This window comes from Oculina patagonica, chromosome 14, assembly GCF_052425735.1.
Source record: "Oculina patagonica isolate OP01 chromosome 14, crgOcupat, whole genome shotgun sequence".
In the NCBI taxonomy this organism is placed as follows: domain Eukaryota; kingdom Metazoa; phylum Cnidaria; class Anthozoa; order Scleractinia; family Oculinidae; genus Oculina; species Oculina patagonica.
Genome location: NC_135771.1, coordinates 16,533,036 through 16,550,969, shown reverse-complemented (window position 1 = coordinate 16,550,969; position 17,934 = coordinate 16,533,036). Strand labels below are relative to the sequence as shown.

At 39.8% G+C, this 17,934-nt stretch overlaps 1 protein-coding gene and 2 non-coding genes across 7 annotated transcripts in view; all 3 read right to left on the bottom strand.

The window, feature by feature from the left end:
• The window catches only part of LOC144638603 (transient receptor potential cation channel subfamily A member 1-like), a 35,546-nt gene that overhangs the window by 3,003 nt on the left and 14,609 nt on the right, over positions 1-17,934 (bottom strand). For all 5 annotated transcript variants that reach the window (XM_078497803.1, XM_078497802.1, XM_078497804.1 and 2 more), the window contains exons 3-25: positions 16,800-16,975; positions 15,858-15,965; positions 15,100-15,208; positions 14,789-14,886; positions 14,399-14,446; positions 13,574-13,759; positions 12,882-13,070; positions 10,921-11,007; positions 10,201-10,286; positions 9,960-10,121; positions 9,155-9,269; positions 8,232-8,401; positions 7,574-7,658; positions 7,200-7,256; positions 6,973-7,053; positions 5,659-5,729; positions 4,533-4,704; positions 3,814-3,858; positions 3,037-3,117; positions 2,127-2,293; positions 1,435-1,495; positions 748-816; positions 1-174 (exon numbers count right to left, since the gene is read on the bottom strand). In XM_078497803.1, the coding sequence (XP_078353929.1) occupies positions 1-174; positions 748-816; positions 1,435-1,495; positions 2,127-2,293; positions 3,037-3,117; positions 3,814-3,858; positions 4,533-4,704; positions 5,659-5,729; positions 6,973-7,053; positions 7,200-7,256; positions 7,574-7,658; positions 8,232-8,401; positions 9,155-9,269; positions 9,960-10,121; positions 10,201-10,286; positions 10,921-11,007; positions 12,882-13,070; positions 13,574-13,759; positions 14,399-14,446; positions 14,789-14,886; positions 15,100-15,208; positions 15,858-15,965; positions 16,800-16,975 (2,597 nt within the window). The remainder of the gene's footprint in view (positions 175-747; positions 817-1,434; positions 1,496-2,126; positions 2,294-3,036; positions 3,118-3,813; positions 3,859-4,532; positions 4,705-5,658; positions 5,730-6,972; positions 7,054-7,199; positions 7,257-7,573; positions 7,659-8,231; positions 8,402-9,154; positions 9,270-9,959; positions 10,122-10,200; positions 10,287-10,920; positions 11,008-12,881; positions 13,071-13,573; positions 13,760-14,398; positions 14,447-14,788; positions 14,887-15,099; positions 15,209-15,857; positions 15,966-16,799; positions 16,976-17,934) is intronic.
• Positions 6,102-6,185, bottom strand: Trnal-cag (transfer RNA leucine (anticodon CAG)). Its single transcript has one exon. It is a non-coding gene; the product is annotated as a tRNA-Leu (tRNA).
• Positions 8,741-8,824, bottom strand: Trnal-cag (transfer RNA leucine (anticodon CAG)). The gene has a single exon. It is a non-coding gene; the product is annotated as a tRNA-Leu (tRNA).

Genomic DNA, 17,934 nt, shown 5'->3' with positions numbered 1-17,934 from the left:
CAACATGTTCATGAGGATGATAGGCATTGCCAGGCAGAAAAACACGAACACGGCATTGGCAGCCAAAGGATAGTGCAGTTTGACGTCAGGTATGAAGTCTGACTCGTAGTTCAATTCACCCAGAGTCATTGCAAAGGTTTTAAACAGGGCGTATTCAAAAGTACTGAAGTTGTCCTAGAAAAGAAGACACTTTTTTAGCTGAAGTTAACGCGAGATACGAGATGGTCAAATTCCCAATCAATTAACCAACCAACCAACCAATCATTTAACCATTCAATCATTCAATCAATCATTCAATCAATCAATCAATCAATCAATCAATCAATCAATCAATCGTTCAACCACTCAATCAATCAGTAAACCAGTCCATTGATATATATTTTTTCTTGAGCTATTAGTTTATGAAACTTAACTCTGACGAAAGACTGATGCTTGAATCGTCAGCTTTCCAAATTTGCTAGGACGGCTAATTTACCTTTCAATCCCAAGTTGATTATTTTGACCTTCCTGATCTATTCTATTATTCTATTTTATCTTTCTCATTTGCATTTATTTATTTATTTATTTCACAAGGCAGTTAAAGAGTTCTATTGAAAACCTTCCAAACTATCACTCTAGTACAATTAAGCTATTTAGGCTAGTATCATCTTATGTAATCATCTTTATTTATTTGTACAGGCTTTAGAATCGAGTAGGAGAAACGTACTTTTAAATGTAGTTGATCTTGTTCAAGAATACAACACCTACCTTGTTGTACATAAGCAAGAAAAACGTTGTGCCAAACGCCACCACGAACAAAAAGAAGAGAAGCAACACCTAAAAAGAAGAAAATAGTTTTTAAATTTATTTTCCACCATTTGCAGAACATCGTCAAGGCCTTTATAAAAGTTCTAAGCATAGTTGCACTTCTGTTCAACCTCGCCTGCGGCTTTGATATCGATACAAGCACAAACCTTCCAGCTCTAACTCCTTAAAGGGGCTATGTCATGCAATGTTAGGTAATTTCGGCACTGACCAACTGGTCATAGAATTAACTGAAATATCACAAGAACGGCTAAAAACTGTAGAAGAACTCGAAAGAAACACAGAAAGGCCAAAAAGGGGCATGGATGGGCAAAATTTGAGAAGATTAAAACGGATTGCGTTCGGGTAAACTTGAAAAACGTCGGCCTGACCTGTTCTGAAGTTTATCTCAATTTGTATGAAAGATCATTTACAATGCTTGATTATTGTGCTCATCCTTGTTTGTTATGAGGCAGTGATTTTGCCAATAAAAAACTTTTGCTCTGCCAATTTGAAGTTTAGAGCTCTTTTGTTAACGAAAGTTAATAGAATTACCTAAAAAAAACCGTGATCTAGCCCCAAGAACCTCGTCTTCCGTATTTTTTGTCACGGGGCCTTTTTACAAATAGTAAAAAAATCATAGACTGATACCTGGAACAGCGTTTGAAACATTGTGAGAAGCATGATCACGTATTTGCCATAGTACGACAACCTGATAAAAAAAATCAAAACAGAATTGCAGAGTAATATTATCACCCTCCCTTTTCCTCCAAGTTAGGGAGAAAATATTATGTCCCCTTCCTCTCACCCTTCATTAGCTTTTCAGCTTGACCCCAACTACCTTTTCCGTTTGTTCACTCGTCCCATCCCTCAAAACACTCGATAAATTTATTTGGCACTCGCTCGTCCATAATACGCCTACATTTCAGGCTTTTTACATGAATCGAACTTAACGTTCAGTCACAAATGCTGACACTGCACGTGCAAAGTTCACGTGCCTGACAGCACATACAGGTGTAGGAGCAAAAACGACCTAACCAAGGCATACTCACTTCACTAAGGGCCCAACATTTATAACAGCTATAACAAGTATTATGGCGAACAGTTATTTACCAGACGGTCTGAAGTGCCAACCTCGTCCCCAGGGCCTTCGCCGTTTTCAAGATGGCGGCTTGCCGGGCGAAGAAGGCGAGCCGCCAGTTCGAAAACTCGTCGCCGAGGAGACCCTGGGGACAGGTTGTCTGAAGTAGTTACCTTTTTTCCTTTAGAAGGGAAGGTAAAAATGAAGGTGAAATGTATTTAGAGGTAATTATAAGCTTAATGCCACTAGTGATATATGTTACCTTCTGAAATAAAGAACAAGGTTAAGCCAAGCAAAGAACAAGGAGAATGCTGCTGCCTCGGGTTTGTAGTGTGACTTGCAGGCACAGATCGGAAACACAAACACCAGAGCCGACACGTAAATTACCCACTCAATGTAGTTTGTAATGGCGGTCCAATACTTGAGGCGCTGTAAAAAAGGCATAAAAATAACATATCAGTTAATAAACCCTTTGAAATTTAATTGAGCCCGCGTTTTTCGTAACCGCCGTTACTAAGCAACATGGCGCATGCACGGACCTCGTTGCGTCATGCTGCGGGAAATTAATTGTTCCCGAATGCTTGTCGAAACAGCTAACATTAAACAATTATTGGATGAGGTTTTTGTGATATCCGGAATAATCAAGGTCAAGGTAAGTGTTATCTGATAACACTTACCGAGACCTTGATTTTTCCGGATATCACAAAAACTGAATCTAAATAATTGTGTTATTATACATTGTTTTTCTGATAAAGAAAATAATGAAAAACGATTTCTACCTGTTTCAAAACTTGTGCCGACTCCGGCTGAATGCTTTTTCCTCAAAGTTTTTCGTAGTTCCTTCCCAATTTTTGTTAGTCATTTTGTGTTTTCTGAGACTGTATTGTCCAGCAATTTTTAAACTTAGGTCAAATTATTTCTCGGTTAAAAAAGGGAATCGACGAACTTGAATTTCCTTCGCCGCCAGATGCCTGACACAGTGCTCTTGGAAATCATGCATTGCGCACGCAACCTACAGATTAGTGAATATTCTGCTAGCAGATTATTCACTAATCTGTAGGCTGCGCTGATTCCCAGAACAAGCTGTAGTCTCTTAGCCAATGAGAAGACGGTGAGTTACTACAATGTATAATAAAAACAAGTTATTAGCATTTATTTATCTGAACTTTTACCTGTCTGATGATCTGTAACATTTCCTTTGTGAGGTGAATTAAGGCGAATACGATCACAACGTAATGCAGGATCACAACAGTCTAGAAGTTATAAAGAGCAAAGTCGATTAAATCGATAATAGCTGCGCATGCGGAATTATATTTTTACAGCCACTAAACCTTTACTTTTTCAGGGGTATGGGGAAGGAGCTAGCGCTGGGGTATGAAATTCCTGCTTCCTGGTTTCATCCCGGTTCCCGAACCTTCTTTTAAGTGGCTCCGGCTTTTGGTGTTTCCTATCGCAAAATATAAGGCAGATTGAAAACTTTTTCCCTAGTTCTCCCACTTTCCATTTTTTTTTGGGAATAGCACTTCTCGCCCTCTCTTTCCCCGCTCAAAGAGGATTTTCTGCCAACTTTACTTACGGGTTCCCGCCAAAACCCCTTACTGGGGTGACTGAGTAATACATCATTTTGTTTATTGCAAACATAGCCAATATTCTTTGTTTGGGAGGTTCTTGAATATTAGCTCACAGACTGTGAACTTCAGATACCTGGCAAACATTCTACTGAAAGAATTAATTTGAGGGTTGCAATTGAATTCGAGATTTTTGGGGGAGGTTTTTTTAACGGCCGAGCATTAATTTGATGCATGTAGCAGCAGGGATACAGATATACTATGGATCGAACCTCACTGTCTTTTCCTTTTATCCAATGGCTTATGTATAGCTCAAATGCGAAAAACATTTTTACTTTCAAATTTATGCGAGAACTTTAATTTTAAAAATCATATTATTACCTTGTTGGAATCATTGCAAGTTATCTGATCGTCATCGTGCCAGTCCTGTAGAAGTAAATACATAGAGGATATTACACGGCGGTGCGGAAATATGAATTTTATTTTCGAGTGGTAAAGCAATATTTTACGAATGAGCGCAGCGAATGAGTAAAATATTGCTTTTACCACGAGAAAATAAAATTCATATCTTCAAGCCACCGTGTAATTTCTTTTTTTATTACATAGACAAAAATCATGCATGGAGTAAAAGTTAAAACATTTTTATTTTATCAAAAGCTTAAACACGAGCGACGGCTAAATATAACAATTGAGCAAATTGCGAAACTGAAAGGCAAAATTAGCTTAGGAGGTTACCCTTTTTCGGGTTTAAATGTAATGTAACACATTATTTTTAAACATCTTAAAGAAGATATAACCGCTAACAACGGCTAAACTATCGACTTTTTGAATACATGCGGAAACAACTTGAAAAGTTTTGCCTTAGTTTTTTAAGTTGTAACTTATTTCCATCCTAGCCATCCGTAGGCAAAGACGCTTGTTAACAGTTTCAGTGCTTTAATATAGCAACTGTTAAAAATAATTGGACCATTATTTTTAGGTTTCCTACGATACAAATATATTTTGGCTGTTCAAAAATCTATTAAATCCGTGGCAAAGACCCCTATAATTTGGTAGGATGATCTATTGCTAAAAAAAGTCATTTTTTTCGTTTCACGTACCCATGGTTTGTGTTCGTAGTAGCCGCTCCGATGTTTCGTCATGTTTTCAAACTGATAATCACACAGCTCAAGAATATTTATCTTCAGATAAACTGCGAGGGCAGTAAATGGTAGAAGGAAGGCCAGGTACAAAGACAAATTCACAATGAATGTTATCCAACCAAATTTTTTCCTGTGGAATAAAACGAACAAAGCATTGAAACAAAAGAATCCAGAGGCCGGCTTTTTTATTATTTTGAGTTAAAGGACCCTTGTCCGCCACGCCTTTCTTTTAGTTTACATACGTACGAGAGTTTAGGTATTATATTTTACGCGAAGCGTGTCTAAACGAAAGAGATTACTATTAAAGGTAATTAAACAGACTTCCACTAAAACAACTTACAGCAATGTAATAAAATTTTGCTTTGCTATACAATTTTTTATAATTTCGATGACATCGAAAATGGCGAGGTTGACTAGGATCCTTTAAATTTTGAGAATCTTTGGATATAAGAAATACGCGTTGAGCTAAGAAAATGCATCCAATTTCAATTCACTCGCGCGTTACGCATCGGCACCTCAAGAGAAAACTCGGAGAAAAAGAATTTAAGAAAAAAAAAATAGTTACCATGTATAAAATTCTTTACTGGTGACGTAACGCTCGACAGAAATCTATGCAATGGGCATCAACAAATCACGTGACACTACATAGATTTCGGTAGAGCAACGTCATCAGAATGGAACTTTTTGGGCCCAAATGGAGCGAAAAGGGAGGGGAGGGTGGGGGGAATTGAGCATGTGCGAAAGCAGTGAGTCCCTAAGTCAATGTCGTCCCCAGAGGCCGCGATCCTACTGGTCTGCGCCAGGGATCGGGACCTCTGGGCTATTCTGAAAGCCCGCCACAAAGGCGTCCAATCTGTTTGGCTGTTGAGAACTTGTTCGTTTCACCACAATTTTAGGCGCCCGCGCACAATCAAACCGGAACCAGGATTTTCTGGTTCCGGTTTTGGATTCGTCCAGATCCGTTGAGTTTCCCGACCGCTTGTCAAGGGGAACGTCCCTGAGTCCCTGAGTCAGCTAGTAATGCTTGGCAAAGGCGAAATAGGTAGGATTTTGAGTGTTATAATAACGCTTTGATGCAGCTTACCATTTGATGTTCATCAGCACATAGCATACAGGGTGAGTCAGACATTTCTCCCGGCGTCGCTCCGCCATAGTCTTAGTTTAAGAAAAGGAAAAGAAAATGCCATACGTTAAAATTGTTTTACGGCATTTCTTTTTACAAATGGCATTTAAGGCCTTAGGGGGCATTGTTACGTAATATATATAACTCGTTTTGGCTGTAATCTGGTTCCTAAAGTCAAGTTACTAAACACTAAACTACATTTACGTACAATGATTACGAGTTGAACAGCCGTAATCATTTTAGTTATAAAAGTAAAGTTTGAAAGTAAAATTATTATTGCTGGAGTAATAAAACACTTTTCAGGCTTCATATTAAAAGATTGTCAAAACATTCGCTGAAATAGTATTTTTAATTAAAATTCTTTAAAAGAAATACACTTTGTGTATTAAAATTTGTATGTAAAATGTCAGGAGTGGGATTCGAACCCACGCCTACAAGTGTAGACTGCGACCTGAACGCAGCGCCTTAGACCGCTCGGCCATCCTGACGAGCTGAACAAATTTCAAAATTACGATATTCTAGCGAAACAGATAACTGTAAACGGCCTGTCTGGCCGTGATGTCGCAAACGGGATGCTAAGCGAATGAAACTGCAATCTAGTTTCAAATGCTCATCTTCTTCTAATCAACCATTATGTCATAAATATAATCATGTCAGTGTTTAACCCTATTCAAACCGGGCTTTTTTTGACCTTCTCAGACAGGGGGGGGGGGCTTCGGATGCCCCCCCCTCTATGTAACTTCCAGAATATTTACGCCATCACCATGAAACTTATAGGATGTATTGTATGTCCGAAACTCTTTCTTTAGGTATACGTCACGTGGGATGGTGACGTCACATCACGTGACAATTACATCATGATGTCAAAACAGCTGCCATCTTAGATCCGCCATCTTGGATTTCAAAATGTTTCCAAAATGCCAGAAAACCACCCAAAATCACTGCAAATCACTCAAAATAAATAAAAATGTGATTTAAACCCGTAAAAATGTAAAAATAATTTCATTTAAATTGATTATTATTAACAGAAACACGCAAAATTACAAATTTGGGAAAACATGCCTGTCAAAATGCCGTTGCCATGGTGATGTCAAGTTCCTGACACATCATCCAACCCTACCAAATTGTTGCCAGATAAATTTTAGGAAAACTCAGAAAGTTTGGCAGCGTTTGGTTAAATCTTAAAAAAGTTATAAAAGTTCAAAGTCAGCGCGGGCCTCAAAAGCCCCCCCCCCCCCCGGTCTGAATAGGGTTAAATCTGTGCTATTTCTTCACCTTCAGTGCATCAAGAGAATGCTCCAATGAAGCTGTAACGCTACTTTGCTTTCCTTGTATCAGCCGGAGATTGTAGGTTACCTGATAAATAAATTAATAAAAATAAAAAGGGGCCGTCATATTTAATAACGGTAATAAAGTAACTTTGTCGAGACGCCATTTTGCGCTGGACGTCAACTGCCTGTCAACGAAATTTCGAAGTACACGATTCTTATTTTGCAGCTTACCTTGAAATCTTTACTGCATGGATCACCTTCCTGTTCCACACACTGATCAAGAACACGCTGCAATTGGAAACGAATAAAATGAACTGTAAACATTTTTGTTTCACAATTGCGCAACTTTGCACTCTCCATCCCACCCCATTGCTGTGAAATATCTATGATGAAAGGCCTTTCCAATAGTAGCCTGCAGACGCAGACGCATTTTCGGCTGTCGCTTCTCTTCGCCGAAAAATAGTTCCGATAGTAGATGAAACAATAGGCACCTGGGGTATTTTAAAACACTGGACTTAAAACAATGACAACGAAAGGTACATTTTGAGGTTAGAATATTGAAATGCATAGAAAGACACAAATAATAACTGCGTGATAATACACACCTCAGCTACTTCAGGCATTTTCTCCACTAATGTCTGTATTTGAGATACTCCTCCACCGACAGCAGCATCTATCACTTCCTTCCACCTGGAAGTGAAAAAATCAGGATAAGAGATCAAGTGAAAAATGAGTTAGCAAATTACGCTACTTGATCGTATGGCCTCCCTCGTAGCCCCGGAGAGAAGGGGAGGGGGACTTCCCTATATAGGCTTTAGTTATAAGTATGTGCAATACCAAAACGTATGGTTTTTAAGCTGTTTTGGTCTAAAACAGGGTATAAAATGGGCTCGTAGTTCTGCAATTAGAACAATTGCCAATTACAAAATTGTTGCTGAGACATTGCTCTGAAAAGGTGACTATCGCCGTTCAATTTTCTCTACAGACAACAGAGCATTATATGAGAGCTATCCACTCTCCCCAATTTAAAATTGCTTTCTAGAAAACTGAGCCCGGAACAAAGCCAATATTGATAAGAAGTATGGGTGTTTGTGACCTACATTTTCCACAGCAAGTTCAAAAATGCGCGAACTAATAAAGTGTATCAAGTATTTTGCCATCTGATTGCAGCTACAGTATACAGGCGTTTTATGATTAGCCAATGGAGATAACATTAGTTTTTGTCTAAAATATCACCCTTTCCCATAAATCATCATTGCTTACCTGGAGTGCTCAATTATTGCCATGGCAACCTCCTCTTTGTCGTTTGAGATGGCGAGATCGAGAACATTCTGGTTATGCGAGTTTAACAGGATCTCTTGTTCTTTTACGGACAGCAAATAAGACACCAGTGACGCGTGGCCAGTAGTTGCTGCCAGATTAAGGGCTGTGTTCTAAGAACAAGTTCATACGAAAGTTAAAAAAATAGTTGCTGAGCAGGGGACTTAACTTCGACTGACAAAAGAGGATACACTTTTTGCGCTGTCAACAATCAAAGAAGGCTTTCGAAGTCCGGGCTTAGTAAATTCAATGGTCTAATGAATGAAAATGCTACCGCCAACACCCTTCAGAAGGATGTTTTAAAATTTAAACATTAAAATAGTTTAAGTGTAAAATAGATTATAACTGTCAATTGAAACTTGGCTTGAGTGTCAATGGGAATAAATTCAAGAGTCAAATTGACAAATTTACGCGCTACATTGTATTTGTTTTAAAAACGAAACAAAATAAGTTGTCAGGAGTGGGATTCGAACCCACGCCTACAAGTGTAGACTGCGACCTGAACGCAGCGCCTTAGACCGCTCGGCCATCCTGACAAGTTACATACGAGAGACGCAACGGTTGTTTATAACAATTTTTATGTTATTTAAGTGTCCTCGATTAGCTTAACGGAGCAATACTCCGACACTTAAATAAAGTTCACTCTTCTTTTTCGACCAGTTTTCTCGTAACAAATGACTATTACCCAAAGGTTCCTGCTAAATAGTTTAACACCTGGACAGAGCGAGGCATTGTGACGGTAAAGTGTGTTGCCTTAGAGTGTGACACAACCCTGATTTCTTGACCGGAGTCAAACACACTATCAACATAATCACAACGCCTCATAAGAATCTAAGGTTTTAAAATACGAGAAGCAGTTCTGTTACCTGATGTTTGTCAAGAGCGTTAAGACTTTCTGGATGGGTCTGTAGTATGTACTCTACACAGCGCTCTGAACCTCTTAACGCGGCCATGTGCAGTGGTGTACGGTCGTGATGATCCCTAAAATGGCACAAGAAAACATACATTAGCATGACAAAATAAATAGCTGCTTAATGGCCTAGCTGATAAACTGGTTGATTGATCGATCGATAGATTAACCGATTGATTGGCTAATTGATCGATTGATTGATTGATTGATTGGTTGGTTGATTGATTGATTGATTGATTTATTGATTGATTGATTGATTGATTGATTGATTGATTGATTGATTGATTGATTGATTGGTTGGTTGGTTGGTTGGTTGGTTGGATGGTTGGATGTTTGTTCGGTTGGTTGATTGGTTGCTTGAATGATTGATTGGTTGATTGATTGATTGATTGATTGATTGATTGATTGATTGATTGATTGATTGATTGATTGATTGATTGATTGAGTGAGTGAGTGAGTTAGTGAGTGACTGATTGATGGATTGGTTCATTGATTGATTGATTGATTGATTGGTTCATTGATTGATTGATTGGCTGATTGATTGGCTGATTGATTGATTGATTGATTGATTGATTGATTGATTGATTGATTGATTGATACATAGGCATATAACTTGCAGTGTGTTCTCAGCCAATGTATCAATAACACGTCGACTGATCGCAAATGTGTCACTATGGGCTTGGTGACTACGTGAGAGAGTGGTTTAAGGAGTAACGGTAGCTGAGGAAATCGATGCAAAGCATAATTTCATCTGTAATTACCTTTCAATAGTTGCCCCTTCCACCAACAAGAGTTGAGCTATTTGCTCATGTCCTTCGTGACAAGCAAAGTGTAGAGCGGTTTTTCCTTGGTTATTTTGTAAATTTATCATTCTGATATTTCTTTTACTTAGTAGTCTTTCGGCGATATCTAGCCAGCCATACCTTGATAAGAGAAAAAAAAGATCATGAAATGTCACATAGAAAAGGCCTTAAAACATGTAGGTCTGCAAAGCGTACATACCGAGCAACGATATGAAGAGGCGTATCCAAAGAGTCGGATGGGACTTGTTCTGCAGCCTTGTTTTTGTTGATAAAGAGATTGATGTGCTGGAAACAAACAAATACCATAAATTCCGGTTATAAGCCCCACTGGTTAAAGGCCCATCTACCTGGAAACATAAAATACATCCGGTTTTAAGCCCCTTTCCCCCCCCCCCCCCCTTACGGTACTGAACAGGGCTAAATGTTGCTTTCCCCCCTTATGACTTTTTAACTTAAGAACGTATTTCGATAAACATTGCCGTGACTCGTTTTGAAAAACTTTCTTTATCATTATTCCGCTTATAAACCCTCCCGGATATAAGCCCATCCGTTTAAAAGCCCACTAAATCCCCCTTACGAAGTTGTATAAGCCCGGTATATAACTGCGGTATTTAGCTTCTGATGATAACTGAAACAATTTGTAATACAGTTTAACCAACAGGAAAGTAAGATGACACATGTACTGGGTCGGCAAAACGTATTCCGTCTTTTAAATTATGCAAAATGGACATTTTGTTAGGATTTTTTGGCTTTATTTTAGTTAAGTTTTTAATGGCTCTACGTACGTAGTTTGCAACCAGATTGACACATTGTAAACTGTACTATTATTGCTGTAGATTATATTTGTTTTTGGTGGAGATGGTGTTGTTTTGCTGCTTCTGTTGTTGTTAATGTAAGAAGACATGATGTTTATGTGTACCTGTAAATACCCCGCTCGTGCTGCATAATGTACTGGGGTATATCCACTGCCGTCTTTGTCGATCACTAAAGTCTTTGATGAAGGGCTCTGAAAAAAGATAAAGAACATCAACTTAAGCATGTTTATATGCAGCTATGAAGAAAAGTTCTCCCTTGGTAGAAGGGTAACCCTCTTGATCTCCCCGAGCCATCTTTTACTGAGCGTTTATATGAGAAAGTTATCCCTAGCAACCAAGCCAAAAATTGGCTCACCCGGTTTAACACATGCTCTGTATGTTCTGACTTAACAAACAACACGAACACGTTTCAAACATTCACAAGGCTTCCGAAGAGCTCTGAAGATTTCCAAAGACTTTTAAAGAAGTGTTAATTGCACGGTTACTCGGATAATTTTAAACGTCCGTATTCAAAAGGTGGACGCTCTAATCTGGGACGGAGGCAAAAACTGCTTAAGATTTCTCATATTCTAAAACGTTTGCCTCAACGTTGTCAAGCACAATCTACGCCTGTCTTTTATAACACATAACACATAACGCGACCTCCTCCTCCCCCCCCCCCCCCCCAACCCCGCATTTCTCGAAACTGTCTTCCCAAAGATTGAAGAAAAAAAATTTTCAGAGACAATTCGCAATTTGGGGGATTGGCCTAAATGTCACCAAACTTATCATCCTACATCCGTGGTTAATTACATATTTCCTTATTTGGATATATGATTTTCCATTTTTTAAGGACATAAATTTCGGAAAACAAAAATTAATATTTCTATGGAGCAATCCATAAATTTAATTGCAATGATGTTGCAAATATAGTGACACCAATAATCAACCGAGGACTACACCATACGGGATGATTTAAAGGCTAATTTACACAAAGTAACGCAACAATAATATCATCTATAATATCATACTACAGCCGAAGCTCTCTTAACGGACACTCTCGTAAGCGGACAGCTCTACTTACGGCCGCCTTGTTTGAAACCCCGTTTTAACTCCCATACAAACTCTGTATTTTTACATTCTCGTAAGCGGACATTCCCGTAAGCGGCCGCGGACACTTTTAGAGATTACGACTTTGACTTTTTCTTTGTTTTTAAGCTCCCGTAAGCGGACACCCAAAAGAAAATCCTATAAACAACATCTGTATCTTGTTTTTTCTTATTAACTTAATTCCATCGCCGTTCGTCACAATGATTTTACAGTAATTACAGAACCATATTTCAGTGTTTGTTTTGTCGTCATCCACGTCCGGTTACATTTTAAAACACCACTTGCAATTGTTAGCTGGGCAAGCTCCCGTAAGCGGCCATCTATCCCCTTCACCTCTTGTGGCCGCTTATGAGAACTATTCTCGTAGGCGGCCAGCTCCAGTTACGGACACGTTTTTCGCGTCCCGAGGGTGTCCGCTTACGAGAGCTTCGACTGTATTATGGCGTTGAATAAAATGTGTCTAGTATGATCTCTCTAAAATGACAATGATCACGAGCTCCTGCAATGATATAGAATATAATACATCTGCGTTGAGATATGAAATTCCTTTTCGATTATTCAACTCAAAATCTCACGAGTGAGTGCAGCGTGCGAAGATTAGATTTCCGAGGAGTACCGAAGATAACCGAAAATTTCCTAAGTTTCACGAAGACTTCCGAGAAAAAGCCGAAGATGTTTCGACTTAACACCAACAAATTTAAGTAAAAATCATCGATATCAACACAGTAAAATAATGGTAATTTTACGTATGTCAGCCAACTACAGTTTTTCACAGGGCTGGTAACCCTTGTAAAACACTGCAGTTATGTAATAAATTTCTTCATCAAGCCGGAGAGGAAGGGGAGGGACGGGAGAGTGAGGGGGGGGGAGGGTTTCTATAAGGTATTGACTTGATATTCTGCGTGTGTATTCCTGTACTTTACACAACAAATCCTTGAAGCCCTTAATCCCTTTGTGATCCTTTCATAGAAATTACCTTCATCAAGACCTCCATAGTGGCTGAATTCCCAATAGCTACATGCAAAGGCGAGCGCAGCTCTACATCTTTGAGTGCAATATCGGCCCCTCGGTCCATCAGCAATTGAACGGTTTCTGTTCCACCCACTGAGGCCGCAAGGTATATTGGAGTTCGTCCTTGAATGTCACGGGGATCTACCTTGGCGCCCTAAGAGGAAACCAAGATTAGTCAACGATAAGAGACCTTTTGATGGTTTTTGACAAGGATCGGGCCTATACCGAATATTTGATACAGTTGCTACAGGGAAATTTAGCAAAAATATCGCAAACGAGACTAACTTTGAAAACTGTTCAGCCCAACAATATTTCAAAAACCCATGGGGCAATCCGTTTCAATCTTCGTCACTTTTGGCCATTCGTACCTTCTTTTGTATTCGCTGCGTTACTGGAATGTTCCTTCACTGTTTTTTAAAGAGGTTATTTTATATTTCACCGAATTTGATGGTCATTTCCAATGCCCAAATTTGGCTAAAATCCGTGACACAGTCCCTTTAAGAAAAATAATCCCAAAGGCTTAGTAGTCGGAGGTCTTATAATGGGAACGATTTTTTCGTATGAGATTTGGAGAGGGGGAAGGACTTATTTACTGCCCCCCCCCCCTCCCAGGACTGGGACTTATTTTTCGAATTTTATGCATTCAAGTGCTAGTACCTGGTCTAGTAAAAAGTTGACTACAGTGGAATGATTGTTGAGTGCTGCACGGTGAACTGGAACCATCCCTTGGTCGTCCAGGATCTCTGCTTTACAGACATCAGGGTCCCCACTCGTTAGTAACTGAACAATTTCCAGTGAGCCTTGTGCGCATGCAAGATGGAAGGCGGTACTGTTGTCTGATTCCTGGACGAACGAAATTAAACATGTTTGTTTAAACAATATTGTTTTATAATAAGGTAATTTGGTGGTTTTAAAAACATAAATATCCGTCATAAAGCGGGTTATGTTTGACTCTAATCGTAGGGAATAATTATTGTAGTTTTATGTTATGGTATTGGAGAGCAACACGACCTAAGTACAGTCAACTCGAGCTCCCACTATAACGGACACCTTCGGGACCACAATTTGGTGTCCGCAACAGAGAGAGTCCGTAGCGGCGGGAGCTATTTTAAGTAATTCTTATTCGCCGGGACCTCAACTCCTGTCCGTAAAAACAGGGTGTCCGTAATATCGAGGTGTCCGCAAGGCGCGAGTTGACTGCATATGAGTACTCACCCAAGTTTTCTCGTATGAGCAAAAAAAAAAAAAAAAAAATTTTTTTTTTTTCTTTCAATTTTTATTTTTTTTTTTTTATAGTACTAATTTGAAAGTGTCACCATCTACTGGAATTTTTTAACCCGCATTTGTGTACATTCAACTCGTCTATTTGCTCGGGCTCGCATTATACCATCTGGTCGATCAAGAAAGGTGACATCATTCTAGATTATTTCAACTAATTTAATAAATCAGTCTAGGAGAGTGTCAGCTCAGTGTTTACATTACCTTTGTTTGCTGCACTTTTGATCCCAACTTCAAGCACAGTCCTACAATCTAAAGTTAAAGATATTACCAGAATATTAGTTTGCAGTTTATATCATTTGTCACAAACCGCAAAAATTTGGAAAATTTAACAATCTTCGAGATGAAAGATGAAATAACGACTTTTTGTGCTAGAAACGTTTTAGTTACATCTTCTTTGTTGTCGCTTTACCAAACAATACCTGCACATTCCTTTTGCTTAAACTGAAAATAACGTTACTTGCATTTATAGTACGTTAATCCTGTTATGATTGGTTTCTGCAGAAACAACCATATGCATACACTGAAGCAATGTTTGTGAAGAATTGGCACAAGGTTGGAGCAATGTTAGTACAATGTTGCCACCCGTCTTACCGGTAATATTCCACTGTCCACAGCCAGATGCAGTAACGTACTTCCTTCATCATCAACATTGTATAGGAGGCCTTCTAAATTTAGTTGTTTTTCCTGGACTGAAATAAAAGCAAAGGAATTCAATTCATCTTTCTAACATCAAAAAGCTTGTAAGCATGTGTATTACGTAAAAGCGTAAAAGCGTATGCTCTTTCTAAAGAATTCAATTTCATCTTTCCTTCCGCTTTTGCGTCGAAACTTAATTTTTTGTATAAAATGCAAACGTTGTGCATGGTATGTCAAATCAAAATGCTAGTAAACATATGTATTACCAACTCCAGCAAAGTATTCAGCTACGGTTTGTCCTCCTTTAGCCACCGCTACGCTAAACGGCGTCATTTTGTCATCAGCTGTCTGCGCAATATCGCCTTCGTGCTCAACCTAAGCAAACGGATAACTTTTAAGAGAATCGACTCAACGTTGGCGAAGGTTGGTGCAATGTTGAAGCAATGTTGGTGGAGAATTAGCACATGGTTGGAGAAATGTTATAGTGCAGGATTGGCGCAAAATTGGAGCAAGGTTGGTGAAGAATAGGCACATGGTTTTGAGCAATGCTGATGCAATATGGAGGCAAGGTTGGTGCAATGTTGGCGGAAGATCGGAGGAAGATCTGTGCTAGGCTGGGTTTTATAGATCTTGCCGGCATTCCGTCCACAGCTAAACGACTGAAAATGATGGCGTTTTCTTAATAAATAGGGCGTGGTCGAAAGGGCAAAAATGATGAAAGGGGGACGAGGTCTGCGAACACTGTTTCGACCTGGTTTTGTCTTAATTCCTCTTTTTATGATTTAATTATTCTTTCGTAATGGCCCAGGGGTTTTGAAAATAGAATTCAACTGTTTCGAGTGGAGCGAGACGAAACAGACAACTTTTGTCTTTAGCTAGCTAAAGACAAAAGTTGTCGGTTTCGTCTCGCTCCACTCGAAACAGTTGAATTCTATTTTCAAAACCCCTGGGCCATTACGAAAGAATGCTGCTAAGAGTTGTAGTTGAATGGTTAAATTTGTCTGAATATCCTATAATTTCTCACCAGTCGTTTGCAAATATCCACGCTGTCCATTTGAGCAGCAATGTGAAGTGGTGTGTATGCACCGAATCCCTTGGCATTAGCATTGCTTTTACTGTCATTCAACAGCAACTGAAAAAAAAATAACAAAATAAAACATTACTGGCCAGAAACTGTGCAAAAAGATTTACATTACATGCAAGGAAATGTGCCCCGTGTCCTTGTTCCCTATCCCGGTTCCCGCCACGTTGGGAATCCCACTTCCCACCCTTTCTTCTCCCTCCTCCCGCAGAGTTTCTGTGCCCTTTTAGCGGCCTTCACACGACAAACTAAAGTTGGCAAACTCATGTTGGCAAACTGAAGTTGGTGTGTGTGAACGACACAACAACAGTTGGCAAACAAGTTGGCAAACTGTTGGTGAGAATAGAGACAAGTTCTATTTTATCGCCAACAGTTGACCAACTGTTTGTCGTTGTTGCACCGTTCACACACGCCAACTTGAGTTTGTCAACACGAGTTGGCCAACAGTTTGTCGTGTGAAGGCCGCTTAACTTCCAGGTCCCCGCTCCCCTGTGTCCCCCTTCCCCTTCTCCACCTCCAGTCCTCCACTGGATCAATCTGGCCGCCCTGAAATGTTCAGAATATGCTCGATGGCGGAACTTTGTGGATGCCCTATGCTCTTTTGAGGGGTCACGAGATAGTTAGTAACAAAGTACCTCACGATCGCTTGGCAAATGAGCTGTTTGTCTTTGGTGGAGGTGGGGTGGGGGGGGGGGGGGGTAGGACGGGAGTCAGGGAAACAGGATTCCCTAGCTAGCGAAAACCGAGAGAAAATAGGGAAAATATCCGCAGCACTTCGCGGTGGGGGTCCGGCAGTTAAGGTACGGGACGTTCACCCCCCCCCCTCCCCTTCACCTCCGCCCCCTTAACTCTTTATAAAAAAAAATACGAATTCTGCATACTTACCACCACAATTGCCTCACTGTCGACTCTCACAGCAGCGTGTAGAGGCGTATCTCCTCGCTCATCAAGACACTTAACATCGGCCCCTGATTTGAGCAGCAATTCCACAATACTGACATGTTTGCCAAGTATAGCATTGTGCAGCGGTGTCTTGCCAAATGAATCCGGGGTGTTCACGTCTTGTGAAGAGAGGAACGTGAATTAATATATTAGCTAACGAATCTTCCACATTTTTCCATGGTTTCACTCTTATAGACCAAATAAATGCATGGCGTTATAAAAAGTTCAAAACTCAATTGGAACCACGAGCCACAAGCGAGTGGTTTCACTGCAAATTTATAAAGGTTTTAAACATTTTAGCGTCATTTCTATAGTCAATAAGAGAACATACTACAAGGAAAATGTGGTCCATTTGTTTATTACAATTATATTTAATTATACTGAAAATTTACTTGTGAATTAGAGCGAAAATCAGTGCGAAATTGCGTTCGCAACAGCTTGCAAGATCACTCTCTTTCTCCTTGAAACCAACAAGCTTATCGGAAATTTTGCTCCAAGTGATATAATTAACATTTTACAACTCGCTAGTTTCAGTTCGTTGGAAAGTCACTGAAGTTTTACCAAAGTTGCCTTGCTTTTCGCTACACGTTATGTTATTTTCACGGTCTATACTCTCATCGACCATAGCTATAGATTTCGACCAATGATTGCGCGAGAATTATTTGAATTATTGTAAAACTGAATTGCGATGCCACATGAATCTTGTTCAGTTTCACACCCAACATACACACATCTATTATTGGGCATACAAACTCAATCTCGTTCCCAGAGCCTGCGTTCCCCTTGACCAGCGGTCGGGAAACTCAACGGCTCCGGACGAATTCAAACCGGAACCAGGAAATCCTGGTTCCGGTTTGGTTGTGCGCTTGCGCCGGAGATTGTGGTGAAACGAACAAGTTTTTCAACAACCAATCAGATTCAGATGCCTGTGGCGGCTTTTCAGAATAGCCCAGAGGTCCCGATCCCTGCCGCAGACCAAAAGGAACGCTGCCTCTGGGGACGAGATTGATGCAAACTGTGATGTAGAGAGAATAAGTCAACGCAGAGAAAACTTTCAATTTCTGTGCGCTCCCTTGTG